This window comes from Emys orbicularis, chromosome 12 (genome assembly GCF_028017835.1).
Source record: "Emys orbicularis isolate rEmyOrb1 chromosome 12, rEmyOrb1.hap1, whole genome shotgun sequence".
NCBI classification, from domain to species: Eukaryota; Metazoa; Chordata; order Testudines; family Emydidae; genus Emys; species Emys orbicularis.
The window spans coordinates 32,505,207-32,520,793 of NC_088694.1; the positions used below are offsets into that span (position 1 = coordinate 32,505,207).

General features: G+C 42.0%; 1 protein-coding gene across 1 annotated transcript in view; it reads left to right on the forward strand.

The window, feature by feature from the left end:
- The first annotated feature begins 2,021 nt into the window (after positions 1–2,021).
- LOC135886676 (ubiquinol-cytochrome-c reductase complex assembly factor 1) overlaps positions 2,022–15,587 on the forward strand; it is an 87,547-nt gene continuing 73,981 nt past the window's right edge. Inside the window, 6 exon segments of the mRNA XM_065414460.1 lie at positions 2,022–2,036; positions 2,039–2,071; positions 7,616–7,720; positions 8,695–8,802; positions 12,183–12,290; positions 14,925–14,997. Coding sequence (XP_065270532.1) covers positions 2,022–2,036; positions 2,039–2,071; positions 7,616–7,720; positions 8,695–8,802; positions 12,183–12,290; positions 14,925–14,997 — 442 coding nt within the window.

Here is a 15,587-nt window from a genome sequence, read left to right on the forward strand (position 1 = left end):
CCAACTCACTTCCTCCAACTTGCCTCCTTCACATCACTCTGCCTTCCAATCCATCAACATGCCCAACTCCTCAGGCTCCTTATCTACATGCCTTCTTCACTGTCTTCCTTTGATTTATTTATGTCCTCCATACCATGATTTTCTCTATCATCAATTCATTTCCTCATCTCTTTCTCCACAAGATACTTTCCACCAATCCCCAGCCCTGGTTTATTTAACATTCACTTCTTCCATTCTTGCTGTCATATAGCTGAATGTCTCTGGTGAAAATACTGCAATTTTACAGAATTACTCCACCACACATTTGTTGTCTCCTCTTTCAGCTCTGCCATTTTCCAGGTAAAGCAGCACAACTTTCCACCCACATTGATTTCACACCTATTCCTGGCCTCTTGCCACCTGTACCTCATTTCTAAGCCCCCCGCCCCCAACACCTTGCAGGATAATTCCATATTTTTCAAAGATGAATAAAATCTGATTATCTTCATGCTCCTTCTTAAACCCAGTCACCACCACTTAAGTGTGTCACTGCTCTCCACCTCTAATTCTTCTACTTGCTCCAGTGACTGTCCTTTGCCACCACTCTCACTTTCTCCCTTATCTTTCTCAACTTCCCACACTTCTCAGGTTCCTTCCCCTTACAAGTATGCTCTGGTCAATTCCATCATAAAAAAATACCAGCCAACCCAAAACCATGTTTCAACTTCTATCTCTAGCACCCTGTTTCCCGTCTCCCCCTTGCCTTAAATTCAATGATCTTGCTGTCTACACTCATTGTTGAAAGTTCCTCTCCTCCAACTCCAGTCTGGCTTCTGCCCTCTCCATTTCACTAACTCAGCTCTTAGAATCTCTATTGACCTCTAACCAACCAAAGCTCAGAACCTCTACTCCAGCTCCATTTTCCTTGACTTCTGCTCTGCCTTTCACAGCAGTTATCACACCTACATTCTCTATGTCATCCATAACTGTCTTCTCCTGATTCATTCAGTGGATCATCATCCTGTTCTCCCACTCTCCTTGGCCCCCTCCTCTTCTCTCTTTATATCCCCTCTCTCTGGGCAATCCTAATCTGCTCCTGTGATTTAAGAACTCTCTCTTACACCAGTCTAACTCTCCAATCTCATACCACATCTCAGTCTGTTTCTCCAATAATTCCTCTTGGATCTCTTGCCATCAGCTAAATATAACATGCCCCCCAAACAGTCTTTCCTTCCAAACCCAGTGCTTTCCCCTCTCTCCATCACAGATAACAGCACCACTACATTTTCAGTTGACCAGGATTGTAACCATGGTAACATTTCACGCCACACACATCCTAGACCTGTACATCCTGGCTATTTCCAAAAGGTGCCATTTCCTCCCACCATAACAATTCAATGATCTAGCTTTTCTTCTGTCCACAGAACCAGAGCTCTTTCCACAGGCCTTCCTGCCATCTAACCCCTCATCAGCACCACTCTAAAGTCAGGCACTAAGGTCATGCTGCCGGGCCCATGGTTACGAGCAGGCCCCCATCTCCACTTATTCCTTTATTGCTTCAAACTGAAGCTCTTCCTAACCAAGCCCCGCCCTACCCAGTCACCCTTATGGGGGCCTGTCACGTTGCCTCCTGTTCCCAGGCTCCAGCCACGAGGCAGCCACCGCCCGCCCCGCTTTTCTGCCTCTCCCACAAGCACTTGCTTCCACGCTGCCCTCTCCCCCCGGGCTGGGCTTTCCCAAGGAGCCCCCCCCCCCCGCCACGCGGCTCATAGAGCTGCTCAGCCGGCGCAGGGAGGGGGATGGGCTGTTCCCAGAGCAGCGCCCCTCAGAGCGCAGTAGCAGGCCAGGACGGGGGCTGCTGGGCAGGGTAGGGGACTGGTACGCGCTTCCGCCCCGACACGTGACCTATAGCGACCATGCACGGAACGGTTCTTACTCCCTGCAGCGCGTGCGAACTAAGGGGGCCTAGCACGGAGGTGTACGCGCACGCGCAGTTGTGATTTCAGCCCCCCGCTAGGTTGTGAGAAGCGGAAGTAGTTACCATGTTCCGGAAGCGCTTCTGAGTGTCATGGCGGCGTTGGTCAGAGCTGTGGTAGGTGAAGGGATGGGTCAGAGTTGGAGCCCGAGCCACGGCCCCAGCGTCTGTGTCCGGCCGGGTTCGGAGCCTCCCTGCAGCGCGGACGGTCTGGCTCAGGAGCCGCCGACAAATGCACCGGGGGGCTGCGGTCTCCGCGGGTGACAGGGCCCTGGGAGTGGTGGCCCCGGCTCTGTTACCCGGGGGGCGGGTTTGGCGGGGCATGTCTGATAACTTCCCAGCGGTGTTGTAGTTTAACAGAAGGTGGATCCGGGGCCTTGGCCCCGCGCTGTGTCCCGTTGTCGGCGGTGATGTGTGTGGTGCATGCGGCTCGGTGAGGGGAGCTGGGCTGGGAACACAGGGTTGCAGTATCTGGGATACCCCAGCCCGGCACTTCCGTGCTCTCCAGTAGCACAATGATTCGTCTTTCGAAAAGATTCTGAATTAGAAATTTAGTTTGGATTCCTTTGTTCCATATGGTGGTTTTTCAACAGCCATTCAAACACCTCTTTTCCCCACCCCTCCCAAATACTGATCAGCTTACACTTTACATGTTTCCTTCTTGATCTTTATTCATGAACAGGAGCATCAAACAGGTTCCACATCAGAGGCTTTGAATCCTTCTTTCCTTCTTTACCCGTTCTTTGTAGAAGTTTCTGATTTTTATTTCAGGATCTTTTCACTTGTTGGAAGCTGTACGTCAGGACACTTACTTCAAGAATTACTGTTTGCAGTCCTCTGTGACCTGCTGAGCTAACTTCCTGAATGTTAAACTTTTTATTCATTCAGTATTTGCTAGTCATTGTTGCAGTTTGCCCAGTTAGCATTGGAGACAAAAAATTGATCTTCTAACACTTTAGTATATAGAGACGGCACATCTCTTTCATCTTAACTCGCATGTCCTTTCGGTAACAGTGAAAGTGCATGCTTGAGTCTCTGCTCTTCTTATTAATCATATTTATTGTGGGTAGCACCTAGGGACCAACTAAGAATCGTACATTACCTAGCACAAATGGTGCACAAGCACAAAAGTAGTAGAAGTCAGAAAATACTGGAGGTGAAATGTTGGCTGCATGTCTGGTATGAAGCTTAAAGGCTTTGGTTATGTTGGAGCTTTGGGATACGTTCCAGTGGGAGAGGTAGTTGTATGAGCAGGATAGCCTGCATCTCACTGGGATGAGGGGAGTGCTAATGTGCTCAGTTGGAGACTAGCTGGATCAGCCAGGAAGCTGTTAAACTACCAATGCAAGGGGAGGGTGGTAAGGAGGCAAGTATTGTATAAACTGGAATTTGGAATGTAAGAAACAAATTGGATCAACGTGAAAGAAGATTTTTTTCAATGGCTTATATACCTTTGCTGGGAGTCTGAGTAACAAACATGGGAAATTGGAAATTTCTCATTGATTAGAAGAAATTTGATAGGCATTACTGAAATTTGCATGGTTGGAAAGTTGTTGCTTGTTATATCCTGCCCAGGAAGGTCAGAGCAGGTGAAAGAAGTAGGGTTGGAACTCTACATTAAACACATCATTATCTGTTTTACAGTTATAGGTAACTCACAACCACAGGAACTTTGATCCATTTCATGTGCTAACTAACAAAGTGCAGGAAGGAGTGCTGGTGAGGAGTCTGTTGCAGACCACCAAATCTAAAAGGGACATGATGGAAAGAAAAATTGTGTTGAGGGACTTCAGTTTGGGAGACAAATACTGGAGGTCTCATGCAGCCAGTAATAAATCAAGATTAGGGTTTCTAAAAACTTATAGATGGTAATTTTTTAATGCAACAGGTATTGCACCCCAACACAAAATAATTATTTTATCCTCATGATAAGCAAAGATGAATATAGATTCTAAAGCCAGAAGGGAACATTGTGATCATCTAGTCCTTATCAAAAATTTACACCTTATTTCCAATCTGAATTTGTCTAGCTTAAATTTATATCCATTGGATCCTGTCTGACCTTTCTCTGCTAGATTGAAGAGCCCATTATTAAATATTTGTTCCCTATGTAGATACTTATAGACTGTAATCAAGTTACCTCTTAACCTTTTAAAATATGTTAGGATCAAAAGAAACTCAAAAGCACTGGTATAGGCCCATTACTAGCTGGAGATGGTAAAATTGTTAATGATGTAGAAAAGGCAGGAGTGATCAACAGATATTTCTGTCCTGTATTTGGTAAGAAGCAGGATGATGTACTCTGATCATGAGAGGATGATTAACTACTTTCCAATCCATTAGTAACTAAGGAGGATGTTAGACAACATAGAATAATAGGACTGGAAGGGACCTCGAGAGGTCATCTAGTCCAGTCCCCTGTACTCATGACAGGACTAAGTATTATCTAGACAATCCTTGACAGGTGTTTGTCTGACCTGCTCTTAAAAATCTCCAATGATGGAGATTCCACAACCTCCCTAGGCAATTTATTCCAGTGCTTAACCACCCTGACAGGAAGTTTTTCTTAATGTCCAACTTAAACCTCTCTTGCTGCAACTTCAGCCCAGTGCTTATTGTCCTATCCTCAGAAGTTAAGAAGAGCAATTCTTCTCCCTCCTCCTTGTAACAACCTTTTATGTACTTGAAAACTGTTATGATGTTCCCTCTTTTCTAGACTGAAAAAATTGGGTTTGTTTAATCTTCCCTCATTGGTCATGTTTTCTAGACCTTTAATCATTTTTGTTGCTCTTCGCTGGACTTTCTCCAATTTGTCCACATCTTTCCTGAAATGTGGCATCCAGAACTGGACACAATATTTCAGTTGAGGCCTAATCAGCGTGGAGTAGAGCAGAAGAATTACTACTTGTGTCTTGCTTACAACACTCCTGCTAATACATCCCAGAATGATGTTCGCTTTTTTTTTTTTTTTTGCAACAGTGTTACACTGTTGACTCTCATTTAGCTTGTGGTCCACTATGACCCCCAGATCCCTTTCTGCAATAATCCTTCCTAGGCAGTCATTTCCCACTTTGTATGTGTGCAACTGATTGTTCCTTTCTGAGTGGAGTACTTTACATTTGTCCTTATTGAATTTTATCCTATTTACTTCAGACCATTTCTCCAGTTTCTCCAGACCATTTTGAATTTTAATCCTATCCTTCAAAGAACTTGCAACCCCTCCCAACTTGGTATCGTGGGTAAACTTTATAAGTGTACTCTCTATGCCATTATCTAAATCATTGATGAAGATATTGAACAGAACCAGACCCAGAACTGATCCCTGCGGGACCCCACTTGTTATGCCCTTCCGGCATGACGGAATCACTGCTAATTACTCTCTGGGAATGGTTTTCCAACCAGTTTTGCACCCACCCTAGTTTGTTTATGAGAAGGTCATGTGAGACAGTTTCAAAAGCTTTACTAAAGTCAAGATATACTACATCTACTGCTTCTCCCGCCATCCACAAGGGTAACAAGTTATCAGGTTGGTTTGACACGATTTGTTCTTGACAAATCCATGCTGACTGTTACTTGTACATATACTAGTAGTACATGTACTAATGATAAACATTTTAAAATCAGTAGCCCCAAGAATCCTAACAGAGTTGGCTGAGGACATCTCTGGCTAAGTGATGTTAATTTTTAAGAAATCTTGGAATGCCCAGGAAATTCTAGAGGTCTGTAAATGTGCTTATTTCATGCCAATATTCAAACAGGGCAAGCGGGATGATCCAGATAACTATAGGCGAGTTAGCAAAATAATGGAAAACCTCATGCAGGATACAATCAATAGAGTAAAGTATGGGAATATAATTAGTGCCAGTCAACATGGTTTTGTGGCAAATAGATCGTTAAACAAGATCTCATTCTTTGAGATTACAAGTTTGACAATACAGGTAACTGGGTAGTTGCAATATACTTATACTTTTGTAAGGTGTTAGACTTATAAAGCACAACATTTTGATTAAAAAAAATAACCTATACAGTATCATTAGAGCACGCATTAAATGGATTAAGAACTGACTGATAGATCTCAAGAAATAGGTGTCAATGGGGAATCATCATCAAATGGGCATGCTTTTAGCGGGTTCTGCAGGGATCAGTATGAGGCCCAGTACTATTCAGCACTTTCATCGGTGATTGGAAGTAAATATAAAATCACTTCTGATAGAATTTGTGGATATGAGAGATTGGTGGAGTGGTAAATAATGATGAGTACATGGAAATGTCACAGAGTTACCTGGGTCATTTGATAAGCTGTGCCTACTTAAACAAAATATTTTAATGCAGCCAAATACAAAGTTATACATCTAGGAAGGAGGGTTGTAGGCCATGCGTATAGAATAGGGGACTGTATCAATCTGTTTTGCTTATCAAAAAGAAGGTGAAGAGGTGACCTGATTAGTGTATAAGTACCTTCACAGAGAGAAAATATTCTGTTCCAAAGGGCTCTTTAATCTGTCAGATAAAAGCATAAGAAAAAAAACAATGACTTTGCTTTGCAGGTTAATAGTAAGTGCACCCAGACCCTGAGTCCCTTTGAAGCATTCCCTTGTAGTGTCTAGTTCCTTATCCACTGAACACTCACAGAAATACCAGGTCTGCTGTCCCCAAAGGAATAATACACAGACCAACTTGTAAGATTCAGCTCAGGACCAGCACGTTACTTAACATCACAGCAGCACTGATAAACTTATTATTGTTTTCACTTTAAATATATATATATCAGACTAGAGATTCAGGAGATAGTGAGTAAGGATATTGGAAACATGGTTATGCATAAAACAAACAAGTTAAGGTCTTGTCTAAAGAAGTTTCTCACCCAAAATCGTCTTTAGCGTTATCAGTCAAGCTTGGCTGACATCCCATTTTCATGAATGTAAATGCATTGCCCATTTACTTCCTTGGTGCTTTGCCTCCTATATATACCCCCACAGTTTATTGTCTGTACTCAGAGACAGGATAACAACCCATGGCTTGTTTTTCCTGTTTGCTGCTTCCCTGTTGACTTCACATTTCTTTGTTAACATTTCTATTTGTATGTAAATAGACATTCAATGTGTTAGTTTACAATGTTTAATTTACATCCCCAGAGAGAGAGGGACATTTCTTACCTCCTGTCTGGAGGAAAACTTGTTTTTCACCTCTGCTAGTGACCAACACCTTGATATAGACTTTACAAACATTTTCAGTGTATATACAAAACTCCTTCCATAGTATCTGCACATACATTGAACAATATTAATGACCAGTTTGACACCAGCTTTCATTTTGAGACCTCACATGACATTTGTTGGTGAATCAGAATGTACATACCAGAATCCGTATATTTATGTAACCATCTTACCAGTTGGCATTACGGGGTTCTTAAGTCACAGTATGACTTCAAAACAGCATAGGGTATTCCTGTGTGAATTTGTTATGGATGACCATCAAGTTGATAGGAATAGCTGCCTTTGCATTATTTTGATTTTCTTGGATGCCCACAACTAATAATTATAATGTAGCTGGAAATTCCAGCAGTCTTCTCTTTTTGCTGGTTTCCAGTAGAATATATGAATCCTGGGATGTTCCCCTTCACTGCTGGTTACTGTGTGCATGCTGATCTCTCTATTCTAGAAGTGCCAGACTGAAATGCCTCAATGGATTACAGTATGCAGTGGATTAATACAATCAACCTTGCCGCAAGCACAGTGGGACAGAATGCTCTATGGCACTCTTCAGGTAGGATATTTCGTTATTCTAAAGCATGTAAGAATTGGGGATTTGTGTAGGTCCTCACATATGAAATAAAAGGTCACAGTCTTCTAGCACATGAGAGTGGCGGGGGATAATTCTTGCCAGTGCTGCTACCTGAGCATCTAGAAAAAGGGATCATGTAAAACTGAAATGAAAGGCCTGGCTGGGATGATTTAGTTGGGGTTAGTCCTGCTTTGAGCAGGGGGTTGGACTAGATGACCTATTGAGGTCTCTTCTAACCCTAATCTTCTATGATTCTATAATTAAGGGAGCTGAAATCTCAGACAGTTCTTCTGACTGTTTTCCCCCAAGCCCACAGTCATTATTTCTGTTCAAGCCCATGTCTGTTAGACACTGGATAGAAGGCTGAACCACTTCAGCTAGATTAGATGGTGGAGATATAAATCTGTCACGCAGGCCATGAAAACACCACAACCCATGTTTGTTTACTAATTGTGTTTCACATAAGAGCTAAATATGTGGAGCTTGACTAAGCAGTAACTGGTTTAGGAGTGGGGCTGACCTGATTGTGTAACCTGGTGTATCATTTTTATAAGACTCCGATAACTATAGTATCAAATCACCAACCCATATAAAATGTCTTTGGCATTGGAAGGGTGTTAATGCCAAGGAGAGAGGAATTATTTACTGTTGTACAAGGAGGTATAACTAGGATTAATGGAACAAAAATCTGAGAGAAAATCTAGATTAAATTTCAGGACAAATTGTGTGACGTTAAGATGCATGAGACTGCCAGCCCTTCCATAGGATATTCAAAATATTACTAAATGTACAGTAGGGAACAAACCTTCACTGGACCCAGAGAGATGGGCTTGATGACCTAATAGGTCTTTTTCATCTGTAAATTCTATGACTGTAAATTAGTGAATGTTTGAATGCAACACAATTTTAGTGCTTATTCCTCAACACTGTTCTCACTTCTCTTTTGTCACTTTAAGCAGAGGCATGAGACTGGCCAACCCCAGCTGAATAAAGTATGTGGTGGATTGATACAAACCAGTGGTGCAATAATACAGCAAAGGAGAATGCTTCACAGCACTGATCAGGTTAGAATAGTTTGATACTATTGTTTATTATCAGAGGCTTCGTTGTAGCAATCACTCTACAGAGACCTGTAACTTGTGACAGGATAACTTTGACAGCCTTACTGGCCTAGTGGATGAGGAGAAGCAGTAGATGTGCTACATCTTGATTTTAGTAAGGCATTTAACACAGTCCCACATGACATTCTCATAAGCAAACTAGGGAAATGTGCTGTACAGGTCTGTCACATCTTACGCGCATTTAACATGCGCAATTTCAGCTTTACATGGTCGGCAAAAACAGAAAAAAGAGGAAAAATAACAATTTTAATACTGTACCTGTAGTGCAGGCGATTCCGCCCGCCATTACACTCAATGTAATTTTGACTGTACGCAATTTTCGCTTTACGCGCTAACTGCGTAACGTAACCCCAGCGTAAGATGCGACAGACCTGTAGATGAAATTACTATAAGGTGGGTGCAAAGACCGATAACTACTCTGAGTATGAGGTATGACGTGGCAGGTAATTGTCCTGCTCTACTCAGCACTGGTGAGGCCTCCACTGGAGTACTGTGTCCAGTTCTGGGTGCCACACTTTAGGAAAGAGGTAAACAAATTAAAGAGAGTCCAGAAGAGAGCAACAAAAATGATAAAAGGTTTAGAAAACCTGTCCTATGAGGAAAGATTTTAAAAATTGGGCATGTTTAGTCTTGAGAAAAGAAGACTGAGGAGGGACCTGATAATATATTCAAATATGTTAAGGGCTGTTATAAAGAGGACAGTGATCAATTGTTCTCCATGTCCACTGAAGGTAGGACTAGAAATAATGGGCTTAATTGGCAGCAAGGGAAATTTTAGGTTAGCTATTAGGAAAAACTTTCTAACTATAAGGATAGTTAAGCTCTGGAGTAGGCTTTCAAAGGAGATTGTGGAATCTCCATCATTGGAGATTTTTAAGAACAGTTTGGACAAACACCTGTCAGGGATGGTCTAGGTTTACTTGGTCCTGCCTCAGAGCAGGGGGCTGGACTGGATGACTTCTTAAGGTCCCTTCTAGCCCTACGTTTACATGTTTCTATGTGATGATTTTTTTAAATAGTTCAGGGGATGAATTTACTCAATCGGAACATTAAATGTTATAGAGTAGACATTATCACAGACCAAGGCCAGTGATTTGAGAGCTGCAAGGTATCCCTCCAGGAGGCAGAGCACTAAGTGTCATGTTCCTTTCTCTCTCCCCAACTGGGTGATGGGGAGCTGCTGGGAAAGGTCCAACAAAAGGCCCTGTGAGGGATGGGGCTGAGATGGGAAGAGAAGTACTAATTGGGGGCAGATTCTTCCTTGTCTCCTTCAGGAGAAAAGAGACAGAAGTGTTGCCCCCACTTTTAAAGAGGACAGGATGCTTCCCCTCTCTTTCTGGTGTGTGTGTGTGGGGGGGGGGGGGGGAGAGAATGGGAGGTATAGCAAATTTTGCTATTCACTAAATGTTTAATAGTGTCATACTAAATAGTAATAGTAACTAATGATGGTGTGCTGTGAACACAGCGTATCCTGCTGACCAGTATTGTTTTGTTTCCTTTTCTCCCCGCATCTTTACATCTACTGTGGCCTCTTGTCTTATACTTGGATTGTAACCTCATTGGGGCAGAATCCATCTCTGTTATGTTTTTGTTCAGTGCCTAGCACAGTGGGTCCTTGTCTTTGGTGATAGCCTCTAGGTATTACCATAATGCAAATAATAACTCTGGTGGTCCTTGCTCCACAGAGCTTGCAGGCTAAGAAAACGACAGCATACAACAGGTGCACAAGATATAAGAAGGGGAGCGGGTTGGGAGAACGAAGGAACAATAAAATTCACATACAATGCCTGACAACAATCCCAGCTTGCTACTGGCATAGGCTTAGTCAGATGGCAATGGTTTGTAGGCATTATGGCAGAGCTAAATTCTAAAGAGAGATTTGAAAGAGAACAAAGTAGTGGCATTACAGATTTTTACAGTGTCTTTCCCCAGTGTAAGGAAAAGGCAGTATGAAAGAAAGCATGGAGGCATATGTGGGAGAAATGGAGTAGCAGTCAAGACAGGCATCATGTCCTGAACAAATTTTCCTGGTAGTGAAGTTCGGCTTACTGGCCTGTAATTGCCGGGATTGCCGCTGGAGCCTTTTAAAAATATTGGCATCACCTTAGCTACCCTCCAGTCATCTGATACAGAAGCTGATTTAAATGATAGGTTACATACCACAGTTAGTAGTTCTCGCCACTGCTGATCATTCCAGGTCTTTCTCGCCAATCCATGCTGGTTTCCTGAACCCAGAGATGACGCTGCATGCTGTAAACCTGCTCTAGGAACTGGTCTTTTTCTTTGTCTGCTTCCTGGTTCCACTGCTGTAGAAGACCTCCTGCTGCTGGAGGAGCTGCTGTTGCTGCCACATCATCTGCTCAGTGGTGTGGCTGGCGAATGCATCTGACTTTGAGTGCTGAAATATAGCCCAGGCAGCTTATGCATATTCAAGGTTGTCAGCATAGCAGCACAGGGCATTAAGAAGTATGGGAATAAACAGGAAGAACTAGAAGTACTAGTGAATAATCATGGCTGTGACAGAGTTGGCATCATAGAGACTTGGTGGGATAATACACGTGACTGGAATATTGGTATAGAAGGGTACAGCATATGCAAGCAGATTTCTGAACTATACCTATTAGAAATGGTGACATAAAACAAAAATTTAAAAAGGTGCAAATTTTTATCAGAAAAATTAATGACTGGAACATCTTATCAAGGTATATGATGGATTGTCCATCAATTGATGTATTTAAATGAAGATTGGATGTCCTTCTAAAAATACACTGTAGCTCCACCACAATTTATAAGCTTGATACAGAAATTATTGGGTAAAATTCTATTATCTGTGCAATAGAGGAGGTCAGACTATAAGATCATTAAAGGTCCCTTCTTCCTTAACATATATGAATATGTATACATAAGGTAACCAAATTCACATTGCAAGAATGTTAATTCTGTCATTTTTTAACTTTTGAGTAATTGTCTTTCAGTTCTTCTAATGTGATTTAGTGTATCTATGTCTGGGCAATCTTTAATGTTTTACAGTTCGACTTTAATTTATTGGTTAGGCCCCCAATAAAGTAGGCTGGAGGTGTGTATACAGATTCTTTTCACTCTAAATAAAGTGAATTAGTGAGTAATCGGTGTATAGGTGTAGTGTGTTCTCAGGAGTGCTGGTATGTCAGTTTTGTGCACTGCATTATTTATAAAGACAACTTACAACGGAAGTTAAAATTTCCAATTTATTTTTTATTTGTCTAAAACGATTAGATTGAATTGCTGGGATAAGGACATGTGGTTCTGTGTCTTATTTGATTTAACCTTGTTTTACCTTACAGTTTCTTGCTGCAAAAGATTCCCTGCAGCCATCTGAAGAGAAAGTGGGTGCCTTCACAAAGATAATAGAAGCAATGGGATTCACAGGACCACTGAAATATAACAAATGGGTAACGCAATTATTTTGGTAGTCTTAATATTTTCCTGTAGTTGGTTACTTTACATCTGTTTTGAGAACTAGGTTCTTTGTGACATGGGAGGGATATTTATGTGCACAGTCACATTCATATTACCCATATAAAGTCCTCTCACACAATATGGAGAATAATAGCCCAAGGCTTTAACCTGCCTTGATTTATGCACAAGGCCTCCATTGACACAAGTAGGAGTTTTATTATTTTGGTGTGTAAATGAGTGAAGGCCACTTGGATTCCCAAAAACTTATTTCCTCACTTTATTCATCCATCAAAGTTCCCACATCACAGTTACCCTCCAGTAATGGAAGCTGGCAGCAATTCCCTTTGGGAGCTTGTGAACACCACTCCCAAGTTGTCCAGAGGGTTTTGTTGAAGAGCGTTGCATGTTGCTTCCTCTCTTGGTCCCAACAAAGGCTGACCACACTGCCTCTGCTTTGTTACCACTTTCTTTTGGTTCAGGGACTTGAGCTTACAGAGAGGATGGGTTTTATGGTTATGAGTCTAGATTGGGACTCTAGAGACCTGGGTTCATTTCCTGGGTTTGCCACAGACTCCTTGTATGACCTTGGGTAAGTCATTTAATCTTTCTGTTTCCCACCTGTAAAATTTCATCCACCCTTTGCCTTCCTTATTTAGACTGTACACTCAGACTCTTGTTGGGGTCTCTAGGTGCTAGGAGGGTAGCAATAAAATGAAAATAAGAATTTGAGTGCAGAGCATCACATGACAATTCTTGAGCTAATCTTACATTGATTTGAAATCTGGGTTTAGTTTGTGTGTAACTCAACTTCCCTTGTATAGAGTGACTGAATTGTGTCCACCTTTAAAGATCTAAATGTGGGTATCTGACCTTCTTGAGTGGTTATTGGTGTCTGTGTGTGTTTGGGGTAATGCATTTTATTTAGAGAGGCTTGTTTCTTTTCGGTTATTCTTCAAGAGTATATATGTTCTGCTCAGTTCTCTCCAGATAACACACTGAATTAATAAAAAATGAGAATGTTCCAATAACTGGCAGTTAACATTACGTATGGCAAATGCTGGAGATCGCTGCTATAGATTTCCAGTGTCATCCTGGATCAAATCACTTAATATTTGTGCCTCAGTTTTTTCAATCCCTAAAATAGTGATTATGCCACTGTCTCACAGGGATGTTGGGAGGATAATTTCATTAATGACTGTAATATGTTCAGGTACTATGGTGAAAAGAGTCATTGAAAAGACTATAAATAAAACAAAGGAAAATGGATTATATATTTAATGGCGGATTATAAAGACAGGATGAAAATTGATTATGGGACGGGACCCATATTCACAATATGGGTTTCAGTCATTGTGCAGTGGTTACAATACATCAGAACAAAATTTCCATAAATCTTAACTTAAATAATTTTGCATTGATAATCTCTCATTGTATTGGTGTTGTCACAAAGTCTGAACTCAAGTGGATTGCATTTTCTATTGTAAATTGTAATTGTTATGGCACGTAAGAGTTTAGGCATAATTCTGATTAAGAGAGCTTTGGATGTCAAAAACTTCCATTTTTCTGGCAGAACTTCAGGACTACTGAATGAGGAGAACAATTGTGCCTTAAAGCTGTTCTCCTCCTTTGGAAATTATTTCCCTAGTGTCCTTATAGTCAGATCAGACTTAAATTTACCTTTTGGTATTTTGAAGTGCTGTCTTAAAATGCAGAGTGCACATTCTGATTAGGTGGTCTACTAGTACAGTGGGTTCATGGTTCACCTATGGGGTGGGTTCACCTAAAATGGTGGGTTCATTGTTCCCTAGCAGTCCCAAAGGCAGGTGGATGGAGAGTGCTGTGAATTCTCTACTTCTTCCAGGCCCTTCCCAAAGGTGAGTGGAAGGGAGCAGTTAAGAGTTTTCCTCTTCTGTCTCTGATTTGTATATAGACAGTCCTCGGACTTATGACACAATTGGTTCCTTACAATTGTGTCGTAAGTCGGAACTCGGAACCACAGTCTACTCCATTGCGGGACCGAGTGTCGTAAACTCGAAACCTATAGTCATAAGTCGAATCAGGGTGTCAATGTAGAAGCGTCGTAAGTGCCGTTCCTTGTAACTTAAACGTGAAGTCGAGGCCTGCCTGTATCCTATTTTTAGAAAATGTAATGAACAGGCTAATGTTGCACTAGAAGGCAGTAAACAAGACTACCAAGTCTTGGGGCACGTTAAATCTATATGACCAAGGTCTTTGTCTGAGATTCTCTTTTAGCACCTTAAACATGCTTGTTTTATGAGTATATTTGAAGCTAAAAAGAGAAATTTTGATGGGTTTTTGGCACATCAATGGTTTATTTTTTAAAATATTTAAAAAGTGACTTGTGCAAAATCAATCTCAGAATAGTATAAATCAACATTAAGAGATATATGAGGAAATCAAAAAGCCAAAACAGACCCATCTTCACATGTTTCTTTTTTAAATGCCTTGGGATGGCTTTAAGGAGGGGCATTAAAATGAGTGTCTAATCCAACATATGGATACACGGATCTGATCATAGAAGAGCACTGTGTACGCTTGTGTAACTTATCCAGACTTCATGGCGACCTTTTGGTGGGTACTACAGGTGTTGTTTTCTCTCTCTCTAGAAGATTAAGATAGCGGCTCTGCGCATGTACACTTGCTGTGTGGAGAGAACTGACTACGAGGAATTCTTTCACAGTAAGTTATTGGTCTCTAGGATACTAGAACCTGGAGTGTGCCCCAGATGAGGTCGGGGCTGGCTAGAACCTGGGCTACCCAGTGCCTGTGACAGGTTGGTCTGGCTGGAAACCAAACGCATTCCTCCGTGTAGTGGGTGCAGGGCTGAATAGAACTTGGGCGTATTGTGCCTCTCCCCTAACTGTCCTGCCATAACAGAGGTACTCCATGCCCCCCCATGAGGCTGGGTCAGACTATAGAAACTGAATTTGCTGCTACTATCTCATTCTCCCTACACTTTCTGCACTGTGGGGAGAGATGGTTAGAATTCCAAGATGTGGCCAGACAGAACCCAGAGTGATCCACCCATGAGGGCTGTCTACAACCTGAAGATGTCCCTCCCCTGTGGCCAAGGTAGGGCAGGCTAGAATCTATATTCCCTGCCTTTCCATATTTGTGTTATAGCTGGCTGGCTACAGCATGACCCTGGCACTCTACCCATTCCAGCCCTGTGTCATCATAGAATATTAGGGTTGGAAGGGACCTCAGGAGGTCATCTAGTCCACCCCCCTGCTCAAAGCAGGACCAATCCCCAGACAGATTTTTGCCCC